This window comes from Drosophila guanche, unplaced genomic scaffold (genome assembly GCF_900245975.1).
Source record: "Drosophila guanche unplaced genomic scaffold, DGUA_6, whole genome shotgun sequence".
NCBI lineage: Eukaryota > Metazoa > Arthropoda > Insecta > Diptera > Drosophilidae > Drosophila > Drosophila guanche.
In genome coordinates this window covers 1,870,804-1,884,262 of record NW_022995755.1, presented here as the reverse complement: position 1 = coordinate 1,884,262, position 13,459 = coordinate 1,870,804, and the positions used below count along the sequence as shown (strand labels likewise).

Genomic DNA, 13,459 nt, shown 5'->3' with positions numbered 1-13,459 from the left:
TCTCTCTCTTTGTCTGAGCGACAACTCTTTTGCCAGCCATTTATAATTTATAAATGAATTAGCAGGGGAAGCTTATAATTTTATTAGCAGAAAGGTGTTCCTCAGAGGCAACCAAGTCTTTCCCTTAGCCTTGGCCCCTAGGCAAAATATAGACATAGAAGCACTCGAACACAACTATTTTGTTTGGTGTTAAATTTTTGTCATTTTCTGTCTTTGCGATGCGGCATGTGTGTACACAACATTTTGTGCTACGATAGGAGCGAGCATGGGAGCAGCGTGTGTGTGGAAATTTGTTGAATTTCCATGACCAAAGCTGGACTCCCATGCGACCGTCGTGCTATTTTTAGGTTATAACAAAGTGTTTTGCTGGTCAGGACACGCGACCAACAGGACAAGGGAATGGCGCCACACCAACAGCAACGGTTATAGTAATGGCAACACGGTAGTATTTTGGTTATGCAAATTCAAACAATGCATTGCCCCTCCCGAGAGAGTCGATGTCAGCAGCGCATATGCTGCCAGCCAAGAAGAAAAAATGCTACGTGGCAAGGAAACCCCCCAAAGCTCTGAGAACAGTGGCTGAAATGGGGGCGACATATGCGCTGTATAAATAAAAAATCAATCGAAAAGAAATGTAAATACGAGTATGTGAGGAAGTGTCTCCCAGTCCCAGTTTTAGCTCCTAGTCCCACTGCTGCTGCCATGTCCTAGTCCCTCGGCCCATATGCATGCCAAATGAGCCAACAAGAACATCGCTGAAACAACAACAGCAAACAGCAACAACAGCGACTAACATGTGGGCTTTATAAAAAATTCAAAATTTTAATCGAAACATAGTGCAAGCGAAGCGAAAAATAGAAAATAGAACAGAAATAAAACAGAATGGGCAAACGTGTTCGGGAGAATGAGCGATGCGAACTAGCAGATAAGGAAAAGTGCATAAAGGTAGCATATATAAATATACGTACATACATATATGTATACTCATATATGTGTGTACGACAAAGCGAAAGCCAATTGCCTGTCAGGACTCGGACTGCAATTTGACTGTGCTCGAAACCGCTATCCGGACTGCCAACCCGCTGCACCTGTCTTTTACACTGAGCATAAACTATTGGTAATTAAATATCGTTTACTGGATCAACAGTTACGGAATTCATTTATAGAATTTACAATCACAAGAGTGAGTGAGCTATTCCCCAAGCTAGCAATATTTACGTGCATATTTTTAGAGCACTTTGGGGACAAATCTAATAAATCTTTCTTTAAAAAAAACCATGCACTGCGGAAACCTTTGTTGAATCACCAGAGTTTGATCATCAGAACCAAAAAAGTACTCAGCTTCATTAAGAATCGTGGTAATTCTTTCAAAATATCATAAGGGAGAACACAAAAGTATCTACAAACAGCTCAAATATTACAAGATCCATGAGTTTTAAAAACTGATTTTAAATCTTGTATAGGTATATTCTCATAACTAACTCTCGTAATTTTCTCACAGTGTTTCCCTGCCTTCTTTAATGACCGCACAAAGTGCACAGCACACGGGTTGATGGCACAAATCGTAATGTGAAAACCGTTTTCCGTTACCCGCTTTCCGTTTCTCTACGTGCGGTGCGGTGCACTGTTTACGGTTCGTTTTTGTTTTGTTTTGTTTTGTTTTACTTTCTGTTGATGGCTTTCTCTTCTTCGTTATTGATAGGCAATAATTTGAGTTTAGCAATCTGCAGTGCAGTGCAATTCCATGTCCGGTCGGAAATTAGCTAAGTGTAGGACTAGGATATGTTTAGAAATTATGCATAAGTACAGGTATGCATTTTCAGGTAAATTCATTCTTTTGCAACAGTGGTGTCCACATTATGTGCGCATCTAAGACGTGCTTTAATTACAGTGGTGGCCAAAAATGTTGGATGTGTGGATGCTTCGAAGACTAACACAATTACTGAAGGAAATTAACTCTCTGTATTTACAATTATCTCTATTTAATTGAAATTCAACTCTGAAAATAGCGAATTAAAAACTGTCAAGAGTTCATGGAATAATTACTACTCTCTTTCAATATTCTACAACCACAAATATTATCTGATTTTGCTTGCGGTCTTCATTTTCTGCGCTCTCTCTTTAATCTGGAAATCCAAATTACGGCACTGAGAAAGCTCTCACAGCCGATCAATCCCGTGTGTGTTGTCAATATGAGCTTTTTGGGAGCAAAGCGACAAGGCACAAGAGACACGAAGAAGGAGAATGCAGGAGAAGAAGCTTGGAGTGCTGTAAGCTTGTAATTTTCGTCGCCGCTTGTTACTGCAATTTACAGTTCGTTTTGGTCTACAGTTTCTAGATATGTGCGTCGCCGTTCAAGCGCAGAGCTGGAGCTGACCGATAAATCGCCGGGAAGTCGTGCCAAATTGCAAAATAACTTTGGGCAAAGTTACATGTTTACATCTAGTCAGAGTGTTGGTGTCAGTGCCAGTGTCGATGGCAGCTCAAAATTAGTCTCTACCCCGCTCGACTCACCTGTGGATTGTTTTTGTCTTCACCCAACGTCGTTTCATTTGCTTTTTTTTGTGTGTTTATGTTAGAAAATAATTTGTAACATGGTCTGCAAGTCATGGACACTGCCGCATCGTGTATCGGGGCAGGTCGCTCCTGCGTCGCACAGTCTGTTGGGTTCGGTTCGGTTAACTTATGCCGTTTGCGCCTTTCTTTCCATCTGCCTGCATTCTGCCATGCGCAGCATGCTGGCCATGGTCATACTGCGCATGGTCAAGCCGCGACCCGAAGACGCACTGCTGATGGCACTGGAGCTGGACCGCAGCAATTCGACTGCTGCGGGGCAGTGTGGCGGCTCTGTATTTGGCCTGTCCGCAGGTGTGCAGGTCCCACAGACGGGCGACTTGTCATGGACACGCAACCAGGAGCTTACGTTTCCCGGCGTCTTCTATTACGGCTACGTCATCTCTATCCCGCTGGCTGGACACCTGTCGGACCGTTTAAGCAGCAAGCGGCTGTTCATCTTGTCGCTGGTGTTCGAGGCTTTGGCGTACTTCCTGCTGCCAACGATGGCGCATCACAGCTATGGCGCTGCAGTGGCCAGCTTGGTGGTCTCCGGCATGTGTGCGGTGAGGCGAGTCCAGTGGCTGTGCTTTGGGTATAAACTTTTGCTCTCTATCCACAGGGTTGCGGCAATCCGCCGCTGTATCAGCTGTTCGTCACCTGGGCCCATCCCACGGAGCGCACGTCGCTGCTCTCATTCGCATACATCGGGCTGCTCATGGGCTCCATTGTGGTCTATCCGGTGGCCAATTATCTCAGCGACTATGCCTGGGAGCTGTCCTTCTATGTGGTGGCAAGTGTGACGCTGGTCTTTGGCATAATCTGCCACTGGCTCATCTACGACACGCTGGATGAGCATCCGCGCATTTCGGATGCGGAGAAGGCGTACCTACAGCGAGAGCCGTTGTCCAAGAGTCAGGTTAGTCCAGTCCACGGGTTGTTTGAGATTTGATAATTGCATTTTTCACTGTTCAACAGTTGAGTGTGCCTTGGCGGCACCTGCTTACCTCGTTGCCTGTCTATGCCTTCATCCTGACTCACATTTTCCACAACTGCACGTTCCTCGTGCTCTCCGTCGTGATGCCGCGCTTCATGCGTGAGGCCATGCAGTTCAATCTCCACGAAGTGGGCCTGCTATCGGCAGCGCCATATCTGGGTGGGATGTTCTCCAAGCTGATTTGCGTCTTCAGCTGCGGCTACGTGGAGCGGCGCGTGGGTCTCAAGCAGAGTTGGATGCGTCGACTGCTGTATGTTGCCTGTAAGTTTAATGTTTAATGATTTATGCATACAAAATTCATATTTTGCCAACCTTTCAGGCAGCATTTTAACAATGATTTTTATTGGCATTATTATTTGCGCTGGCTGCGAGCAAAAGACACTTGTTATGCTGATGTACGCATTGCTTTATGCCACCACGGACATGGGTTTCAGTGCCGGCTACTGGCCCACGCTCTTGTACTTCGCGCCTTCATTTGCCGGTCTCCTATCGGGAGTGGCCAATTGTTTGGCTCATCTGTCGGGATTCCTGGCGCCACATTTGGTGGCCACTCTGGTGCACACTGCAAGTTTATTTTGGTTTAATTTGGAGCTGACCTTTTAAACATTTTTCTTTGTTGTTTGCAGGGCACCAAGGCCGAATGGAACATTGTGCTGCTGACACTGATTATTTTCAATGGCATGGCCATGATTGTGTTTGGGCTGTTCAGCAGCACGAGGCTGCAGCCTTGGGATCCACGCAGACGCATGGAGTCTCTAAGTGCAACTCCAGCCAACTTGCATTAGTTAATAAGAATTTTGCCTATCTTATTTTATTGTTGTTTTTCTCTTTTAAAGCCCGCCAATTGTCCTATCGAATAAAGTAGTTTTTAGTGTTTTATAATGTGCGATTAAATATCGTTGAGATATCTGGCGTCGGTACACAACACTCTTTTGTAAGCAATTCGGCAAATTCCCCCTGCGAAAAGCATAAACACATGTTTAATTTACTTTATAACTTCATGGTGGGACGTCCTCGCACCGTTAACGGTGCAACAATACAACGGTGTACAATATCTGGGCAACAAGTTTGGGCATTATTCCACACGCACCAAGCATATGGTTCAGTTCCAGATCAATCAAATTTTGTATAAGGCCGATATGGGCTGCGCCGAGGAAGGTGAAACCAGAAAGTGAAATTTATCAAAAATTGTCTAGCAATACGCAGAACATTCAGTTATAACAGAGCTTTGGCTTTGTGAGTTTATGTTTCAAATAAAGTGTAATAATCATTAACATCAGCCAAATAAAGTGCATATCAAGTTCTTGAAGCTGTCAATGTCAGCCAAAGCAGCTCGTATCAGCTCAACAATTAATGAGAAATGTTTTGCACGTCTTTCCTTCTTGTATTTTCTTAGGAATTATCTCTGTCCCAACTGCGTTTAGTTGGATGAACCCGCCGGTCGCAACTATTTTTAGAGATCGGCGATAATTGCCAGAGTATAAAAACTTGCTGGCACGATCGTGAAATTGCAGTTCCATTTGCAACATTTCAAGATGCAGTACCGTGTGTTTATAGCCCTGGCCCTACTGGTAAGTACTTTTACTATGAAAAATAAACTAGTTTCAGCAAAATAATTGATCCGCAGAGCCTGGCCAAAGCCGCACCCAGTGATCCAGCACCAACTGTGGCTGTTGGCGTCCCATTGCCGGAATCGGACAAGAATCATTTGTGCAAATTTCTAAAATCTTTCGAGGAAACTCGAATGGAACTCTTTGGTGTTATCATGGGCATCAACATGGTCTTTATATCCCAGGCTGAACAAAATTTCCCAAACGGATTTGCTGATTATTTAAATAATCTCCGTCGCGAAAAGAACACATCGCTAAGCTTGTGGCAAAGGAAGTTCGGCGTCGACAGGGAACAGATGAAGTTGATTCTGCAGAACGATACTGTGGCTCAGCAGTGGGCAAAGGATCATGTGTTCGAGTCGCACTACCTTGAGATGCATTTGTCCTTGTTCACTGCAATTCATGCCATCAGCCAGCGTACAGTCGACGCGGCAAACCGAATGAAGAGCAGCCTGAGCGAGGCAACTGTGGCCAGCGAGCACGAATTCTTCGATAAATTTAATCAATATTCAAATTCGGGGCACTTTGGGCTCAACGCCCTAACCGATTTAATGAGCACTCTTGAATCAAAATTCAAAAATAAATACCAGTGCTCCAAGGCAGTGGATTAATTGATTAATCTCAACAAATAATAAAAAAAAGGTTTTAACATTATTTTCCGTTATTGAATTTAAGAGGTGCGAGTGGGTTAACTTTAATTTTTTCCTCAGCATATATACGGTATATTCTGAAAAAAATAAAGTATAATCGGCCGAATGGAACATTGTGCTGCTGACACTGATTACTTTCAATGGCATGGCCAGCAGCACGAGGCTGCAGTCTTGGGATCCACGCAGACGCATGGAGTCTCTAAGTGCAACTCCAGCCAACTTGCATTAGTTAATAAGAATTTTGCCTATTTTATTTTATTGTCCTATCGAATAAAGTAGTTTTTATTGTTTTATAATGTGCGATTAAATATCGTTGAGATATCTGGCGCCAGTACACAGCACTCTTTTGTAAGCAATTCGGCAATTCCCCCTGCGAAAAGCATAAACACGTGTTTAATTATACGCGGTACTCGAAGAGTAATTAGGGTATATTGTATTTGTGGGGAATAACGGTTGTATGTAACGCACAGAAGGAAACGTTTCCGACCCCATAAAGTATATATATTCTTGATCAGCATCAATAGCCGTCTGTCCGTCTTGTTTGTCGGCTCGTTCTCAGAGACTATAAGAGCTAGAGCCACCAAATTTTGGCTCCGGACTGCTGTATGCTCACACTGAAACCAGTGTATTTCAAAAATGAGCCACGCCCCCTCCGCCCCAGCAAAAGGGCGAAAACCCCCCAAATCTACAGTTTTGAAGATACAAGAAAACTAAAAACGCCATTCCGTAGGAAATGGCCATATCTATCAGATTTTCCATTTTCAGTGAACCCACCCTGTCCAGCAGCTTTTGTTGTTCCTTTCACATTCTCTCATTCACACTCTGCTTCTGCTTCACTCGGCCCTTGCCTATGCCCTCCACCAAGACTCGGTTTTCAACGCTAGATGGCGCCACTTTCGAAAAATTTGCTGTGAAACCTATCGGTCATTATTGCACAGAATGTGCAGACCATTGGACCATCAAAGTTGCGCACAAGAAATTTTCATAGATGGCGCCACTTTCGAAAAATTTGCTGTGAAACCTATTGGTCCAAGAATGTACAAATTTTATTGCTGTTATAAATATCTCATAAATTGGAAAATATTAACTGATCCAATTTGTTTGATGCATTTTATTTAGTAGGCTTTTACTACGTGTCCTTTAATGTGAACGATATCTAGTGGTTGGCGATGTCTTCTACATCTAGATGTAGTCCTGAGTGCCGGGTATAAAAGTTGTGACGCGTAAAAAGCGTCTCACACGTCCCTTCTCGTTTTTGTTGTGTGCGGGCGCTGCCTTTGCCTCTGCCGCGAGTCTGCTTTAAAATTTGACAAAACACCGCTAAGGTGCAGATGTCATACTGAGTGCCGGGTATAAACGTTGTGAACCTTGTAAACCTTCTCGTTTATTTTTAGAACTTCATAGCGGGACGTCCGCGCACCGTTAACGTGACCAACTTGGTGGTAGTATACCCCGCTAACAATTGCTGCCGCTGCTTTCTTTGTGGTGAGACCTTCTCCGGCTTCCAGAGCAGTATCAAGCGGCATTACCAGCTGGTGCATCCGGAACTCGTTTTGCCACGCCCACCAGACAGCGGGATCCCGGCAGAGGTTATGGACCCACGGCACATACCGGATCGGATGGTGCGAGATCCTTTACCGGAGAATGGGGAGCACTTAATTCGAAGTCCAAGCAAATCGGATCTAAGTTTAGATGCGGCAATGGTAATAAGCTGCGCCATGGAAACGGGCGACGTGGCTGAGGACCAATCTAGTAGCCAGAAGCCGGAGGATCCAGATGTAGTTGATATAGTGGAGCTCTCAGACGATGAACTGATCGATGCCGATGAGATGAGCTTCTCACAGGCACTTAACCAGACATCGCCGGTGACTTCAGCGACCTCGTCAATGAGGAGCACACCTTCGGATGCAACGACTGCCTCCTCTTCAGCAATCGGAGCGTGCACGAACGCGTCTGTAGAAGACGCCTACTTTCTACAATATCTGGGCAACAAGTTTGGGCATTATTCCACACGCACCAAGCATATGGTTCAGTTCCAGATCAATCAAATTTTGTACAAGGCCGATATGGGCTGCGCCGAGGAAGGTGAAACCAGAAAGTGAAATTTATCAAAAAATTGTCTAGCAATACGCAGAACATTCAGTTATAACAGAGCTTTGGCTTTGTGACTTTATGTTTCAAATAAAGTGTAATAATCATTAACATCAGCCAAATAAAGTGCATATCAAGTTCTTGAAGCTGTCAATGTCAGCCACAGCAGCTCGTATCAGCTCAACAATTAATGAGAAATGTTTTGCACGTCTTTCCTTCTTGTATTTTCTTAGGAATTATCTCTGTCCCAACTGCGTTTAGTTGGATGAACCCGCCGGTCGCAACTATTTTTAGAGATCGGCGATAATTGCCAGAGTATAAAAACTTGCTGGCACGATCGTGAAATTGCAGTTCCATTTGCAACATTTCAAGATGCAGTGCCGTGTGTTTATAGCCCTGGCCCTACTGGTAAGTACTTTAACTATGAAAAATAAACTAGTTTCAGCAAAATAATTGATCTGCAGAGCCTGGCCAAAGCCGCACCCAGTGATCCAGCACCAACTGTGGCTGTTGGCGTCCCATTGCCGGAATCGGACAAGAATCATTTGTGCAAATTTCTAAAATCTTTCGAGGAAACTCGAATGGAACTCTTTGGTGTTATCATGGGCATCAACATGGTCTTTATATCCCAGGCTGAACAAAATTTCCCAAACGAATTTGCTGATTATTTAAATAATCGTATCCGCGAAAAGAACACATCGCTAAGCTTGTGGCAAAGGAAGTTCGGCGTCGACAGGGAACAGATGAAGTTGATTCTGCAGAACGATACTGTGGCTCAGCAGTGGGCAAAGGATCATGTGTTCGAGTCGCACTACCTTGAGATGCATTTGTCCTTGTTCACTGCAATTCATGCCATCAGCCAGCGTACAGTCGACGCGGCAAACCGAATGAAGAGCAGCCTGAGCGAGGCAACTGTGGCCAGCGAGCACGAATTCTTCGATAAATTTAATCAATATTCAAATTCGGGGCACTTTGGGCTCAACGCCCTAACCGATTTAGTGAGCACTCTTGAATCAAAGTTCAAAAATAAAATCCAGTGCTCCAAGGAAGTGGATTAATTGATTAATCTCAATAAATAATAAAATAAAAAAATGTTATCATTATTTTGCGTTCTTGAATTTAAGAAGTGGGTTAACTTCCATTTTTTTCTCAGCATATATACGGTTTATTCTGCAAGAATAAAGAAAACTTCGGTATATTTCTGAGGGACGAGCGGTATATTTTGTCAATAAATCCGCGGCCACACTGATCCCTAACTTGCTTTACAAAGTTTGTGAGTTGTTTTAATTTTTCGAATTTTGTTTGCTAACAAACGCTCATGAGCCTGTGTTGTGTTCCCGCACAGCACTCACTGGAATACGTTTCGCAAAAGATTATCAAAATTTTTGTGTGAATTCTATCTCGATGCTACAGTAAATTGAGCTTTCCCCTTTACAACGCAAAATTCTCAGTGAAACATCAACACAAGCAACAAGGCGCCGTGACACCTAAATTTTTTGTTTGGCAATCAAGTGCTCCTCCAGCATATACAAGTGAGTACACCATCACTGGCCATCAGCCGGAGCAGTTCACTGACAAAGCATAGGCCACTAGTTTCTTCTGGACATAGCTGTTTTTTTTTTTTTTGTGCTGAGGGGGGAAAGAAAGGCGGAAATAAGAATACATACGCTCGCTTCCTGATTCAATTCGTACAGCACTTCCGTGACACTGGGCTGTCGTTTACTCTAAACTGCTTCTTGACAAATCAATAAAAACGGTCAGAGTCGTCAACATCTCCTACTAAGCTATGTCGAGAGGGGGGAAGGCGACTCTAGGCAGATAGCCTACAGTGTGTACGTGCAAGTGCGTGTAAAGCAGCTTTTTTAATTTCGGCGCAATTACAATAACCGAAGTATATTAATTCTTCACTCGAATATTTAAGCGCTTGCTACCTTGAGCGCTTCGTGTTGTTTTATTAACATTGTTGTTGTTGGCCCGGGTTGAGGGAGGTTCATTCAATAACATTCACAAGCACACAATACATGCATACATACATATATGGATATCACTGTATATTAAAGTGCTTGTATCCATGTATATGTATGCGTGACGGTTTACCACCTTTGTGTTTTATGCACGAAATTTTCTGTGCAAATACATTTTAATTTTCGCAATTTTATTTAAAAAATGCCGAGCCACAACAAGCTGAATTCTACAATCGCGAGAGTGTTGAGTGTGTGTGAGTGAGCGAGCACGTACACAACGATGGCCTGGTCAGTGTTGACCTGCTGAAATTCTAGAAATAGCTAGGAACCAGAAACGACCGGAACCGAACAAGAAAATCAATGTTAACTTTTCTCCATACTGTTCAAAGTGGCCATACTGAAGTGTCCTAAGAAATCAAACAAAGGAATGGGAGTGTATAATTTAATTAATATTACCAAATAGCTGCCAGTTAGTTAACCTAATCTATATTTGGCGGTAAAATAGCTGAATGGCCTCACCTCCGACTCTCTCGCACACATTGGCACGTACACGAACACGCACACGTACACACGGGCAGCCAAACAAACACAATTGGCGCCCCGAACCGAATATTCGTAGTCGATGACGATCGCCGCTAACTTATTGCGTTTTTTCATGAGGTTCATACTTTGAATTGGCACAAACCAAACCAACTGATAACAATAACGGTACTTATATACTGTCGTAAAATGTTTAATACGTTTGCCGACTGGGATGTGATAATGCACTGTTATCCTTATCTGTGTCGTTCTCTTTCTCTCTCTCTCTCTTGTGCTCTTGTACTTTGAGCTGATTCATTTTGTTTTCGAACATTTTTCAAACAAACAAAAAAAATGCGCAAAAAGAAAAGAGAAAATATAATCAAATACATGCACACATACGGTTTTTGTGGTATGTGTAAAAATATCTTATTGGATGGGTTGGGGTTTGTTTATGCCCTGCCAAGGGGGACCGGTTCTAGAAAAGACAACAACTGGTCGAGCTGCTTGCCGGTAGAATATGTACATAAATACCCATAGAATAAAAGCCAAACCAGATCAATAGATTTATATAAAACGCATTAAATTATCTTAATTTGTTCAATAATTAGTAAGTCTCTCCGCTCACAGGAATCATCATGTTGTTAAAAGTACCATCTGTGGACTGGTCGGAGCAAATCATTTATGTGATAGACGACGACGAGTCCCTATCGGACTTTGACGATGAACCAGATTTTTCCGAGTATATGTGGATGGAGAACGAGGAGGAGTTCGACAAGAACGTAAGCAGCAAACATCATATTTAAAGTTCGTTTTCTTCAAGCTTTCCTTATTTTATAGGAACTTCAAAGGCTAGAGGAGGAGGAAATTATGCAGGAATGTATCGAGGCCATGATGGAGGACGAGCTGGAAGAGCAGCTCAACGAGTGGGAGAAGGCAAAGTGAGTAGAGGCAACCATCCAGCCATTGATTATATGTTTTAATCTTTATGTTTTGTCGCCCTGCAGAACGGAGGAGCAGAATACGGCACTTTCCGCTCTGCCTAAAAGTCAGTGCGATGTGGAAAAGTCAGTTTTAAATCCCATGGCCGATGAATTTGTACCGCGTAGTCACATATTGGACTTGCCCGCCGCCTCGTAAGCCCAGCCAGCCAGCCCGACCACCACCAGACTCGCAACAAATCCCACACGCCCCATAACACGTGGACCTCACTCGGCAGGCGCTGCAGCAAGCGCACCAGTCGATTCGCAAAAATCCTAAGAAAAATCTGTAAATCCTTTGCAAGAAAAAACTCGACCTACCATTAGTCCATGCCATGATTCTGGTGCGGACTTGGCCATAAAGAAACAGATACGCATAGCCGTAAACAAATAAGATGGTTCTGACCAAAAGCTGGCGACCGAAATGCAAACGAATAACATTTCTGAAATCAATTATAAAACTACACAAAAGAAGCCACTGAAAAAAAAATACAAAACGTTGAAAGAAACAAAAACGAGAAAAAAAACCAACCAAACACAGCATGTAACCAACCGACTAACAACTATGCCGCGTACATCATTGTACATCGTAATTAGAGTTAAACACGAATTGTTTGCCCGGGAGTAGACGGAGCTGGAGATGGCGATGGAGCTGGTATTAACGTACAAAACGAAAACAAATGACTTTTTACACGCGACATATTGTGCGGTTGCAAATTTCTACCGAATGCCAAGCCAACTACGACTAACACTAAAACTAACTTAACTACGCCAATTTGCAGCTAACGGAAAGTGTAAGCAACAAGCAAGACTCGAAATTTGCAGCCCAAACTACCCGTCAAGCCGTTTAAATGAAATTTCATTGCAAAGACTTTAATTTTAGTTTACACTTTATTTGTAACTTACTACCAACCTTCCCTGCCCTACACTAAACTTTCTACACTTGCTTTAAGTTTGACCATTTTTGTGTGTTTAAAAAGTAACCCAACCTAAAACATTGTTAACTCGTTGTACATTCTACGCCTAAGTGAAATGCAAATGAATGAATTCGGACTCTCGCAGTACATCATACTTGTAAATTACGACTATAATTTAGTGACTAAAACGAATTGAGAATTGAGATACTAATGTTTAAAAGCCTCTTTATACAACTTACATGCATAGATATAAATAATTTACCTTAGTGTTAATCGAATGAAACGAAAAACGAAATGGCAACAGCTGCGGAACAACAATTTTGCAATTTTTTGCATGTCAAAATTATTGTTCAGCTCGTTTGTCGTCCCCTGCCCCACACAGAGCAAATGCACAAAAGTATGTAAAAAACAGATTGTTTTTAATGTCGTTAAATTCCGTTTTTGGCATGTAGAGAAAGATGAATTACTATTTTTTCAATCAGCTTAGACCTAGAGATTTAAGACAGCATCAAAAGATCTACTACATTACTTACGTTACGTGTGATATAAAGATACAAAAAAAAACAAACAAAAAAATATCAAAAATGATTTTAAAAATCTCAATAAAAAGAAGTATTATAGCATAAAATTATTAACATTTTGTTGAATGTTATGATGTTATTTGTGATGGTAGCACAATTCAGTATCGGGACGTCAAATAAGTTAGATATATTAATGTGTATTTGAATCCCGCGCCACCAACTTTTTTTACCCACAGCTGTTTCCGGCTGTGCTTCCAGACTAAAATATTTATCGAGGTAAAACTAGTAAAAACTAGTATATAAATACCGATACTAAATATTGTAGATATTTTATTATATGCCACGTATATAACATATTCATCACATTATTTTCCGCGGGTTAAGTTGATTTGTTCACCTTTTTAAATATATATGTACATATAGGGCATAATTATTTTTTTCCTTGGTATATTTTTAAATTGAGTAGGCAATTTTTCATTCTTTTATCGTATTTTTTCTTTCAAGCCATACTGTTTGTCTACAGTGTTGCCAACTTAGCTCTTTCCACTAGATCTAGCGTGTTTCAATAGGCAGATGGGGGATACTTTTTAAAGTTGCTGCTAGCGGGAACTATAGCTATTTTCAAAATAAAATTGGGTTTATTTCAAAGTCGAGGAA

The 13,459-nt window shown here is 42.3% G+C and overlaps 5 protein-coding genes across 5 annotated transcripts; all 5 read left to right on the top strand.

Moving 5' to 3' along the window:
* Positions 1 to 2,317: 2,317 nt before the first annotated feature.
* Positions 2,318 to 4,432, top strand: LOC117589781 (sialin). The gene is made up of 5 exons (XM_034281978.1): positions 2,318 to 3,119; positions 3,176 to 3,472; positions 3,532 to 3,811; positions 3,870 to 4,114; positions 4,177 to 4,432. Exons 1-5 carry the CDS (start codon positions 2,595 to 2,597, stop codon positions 4,333 to 4,335), a joined length of 1,506 nt encoding a protein of 501 aa, XP_034137869.1. The 5' UTR covers positions 2,318 to 2,594; the 3' UTR covers positions 4,336 to 4,432.
* Positions 4,433 to 5,036: 604 nt separating this feature from the next.
* LOC117589889 lies at positions 5,037 to 5,771 on the top strand. Its single transcript, XM_034282160.1, has 2 exons — positions 5,037 to 5,121; positions 5,178 to 5,771. Exons 1-2 carry the CDS (start codon positions 5,086 to 5,088, stop codon positions 5,769 to 5,771), a joined length of 630 nt encoding a protein of 209 aa, XP_034138051.1. The 5' UTR covers positions 5,037 to 5,085.
* Positions 5,772 to 7,199: 1,428 nt separating this feature from the next.
* LOC117589626 lies at positions 7,200 to 7,936 on the top strand. The gene is made up of 2 exons (XM_034281713.1): positions 7,200 to 7,417; positions 7,562 to 7,936. The coding sequence occupies exons 1-2, from the start codon at positions 7,403 to 7,405 to the stop codon at positions 7,910 to 7,912; spliced, it is 366 nt and encodes a 121-aa protein (XP_034137604.1). The 5' UTR covers positions 7,200 to 7,402; the 3' UTR covers positions 7,913 to 7,936.
* Positions 7,937 to 8,242: 306 nt separating this feature from the next.
* LOC117589888 lies at positions 8,243 to 8,959 on the top strand. The gene is made up of 2 exons (XM_034282159.1): positions 8,243 to 8,309; positions 8,366 to 8,959. The coding sequence occupies exons 1-2, from the start codon at positions 8,274 to 8,276 to the stop codon at positions 8,957 to 8,959; spliced, it is 630 nt and encodes a 209-aa protein (XP_034138050.1). The 5' UTR covers positions 8,243 to 8,273.
* Positions 8,960 to 9,201: 242 nt separating this feature from the next.
* On the top strand, positions 9,202 to 11,896 carry LOC117589824 (polyadenylate-binding protein-interacting protein 2). Its single transcript, XM_034282056.1, has 4 exons — positions 9,202 to 9,433; positions 11,015 to 11,166; positions 11,225 to 11,325; positions 11,392 to 11,896. Exons 2-4 carry the CDS (start codon positions 11,023 to 11,025, stop codon positions 11,522 to 11,524), a joined length of 378 nt encoding a protein of 125 aa, XP_034137947.1. The 5' UTR covers positions 9,202 to 9,433; positions 11,015 to 11,022; the 3' UTR covers positions 11,525 to 11,896.
* The last annotated feature ends 1,563 nt before the right edge of the window (positions 11,897 to 13,459 follow it).

Bases quoted from the DNA above. Each gene is read 5' to 3' on its own strand.
- LOC117589781 (XM_034281978.1), top strand. From the start codon at position 2,595: ATGGTCTGCAAGTCATGGACACTGCCGCATCGTGTATCGGGGCAGGTC. The intron at 3,120-3,175 runs GTGAGGCGAGTC...CTCTATCCACAG, and splicing joins TGGTCTCCGGCATGTGTGCG to GGTTGCGGCAATCCGCCGCT. The intron at 3,473-3,531 runs GTTAGTCCAGTC...ACTGTTCAACAG, and splicing joins AGCCGTTGTCCAAGAGTCAG to TTGAGTGTGCCTTGGCGGCA.
- LOC117589889 (XM_034282160.1), top strand. From the start codon at position 5,086: ATGCAGTACCGTGTGTTTATAGCCCTGGCCCTACTG. The intron at 5,122-5,177 runs GTAAGTACTTTT...ATTGATCCGCAG, and splicing joins TTATAGCCCTGGCCCTACTG to AGCCTGGCCAAAGCCGCACC.
- LOC117589888 (XM_034282159.1), top strand. From the start codon at position 8,274: ATGCAGTGCCGTGTGTTTATAGCCCTGGCCCTACTG. The intron at 8,310-8,365 runs GTAAGTACTTTA...ATTGATCTGCAG, and splicing joins TTATAGCCCTGGCCCTACTG to AGCCTGGCCAAAGCCGCACC.
- LOC117589824 (XM_034282056.1), top strand. From the start codon at position 11,023: ATGTTGTTAAAAGTACCATCTGTGGACTGGTCGGAGCAAATCATTTAT. The intron at 11,167-11,224 runs GTAAGCAGCAAA...CTTATTTTATAG, and splicing joins AGGAGGAGTTCGACAAGAAC to GAACTTCAAAGGCTAGAGGA. The intron at 11,326-11,391 runs GTGAGTAGAGGC...GTCGCCCTGCAG, and splicing joins AACGAGTGGGAGAAGGCAAA to AACGGAGGAGCAGAATACGG.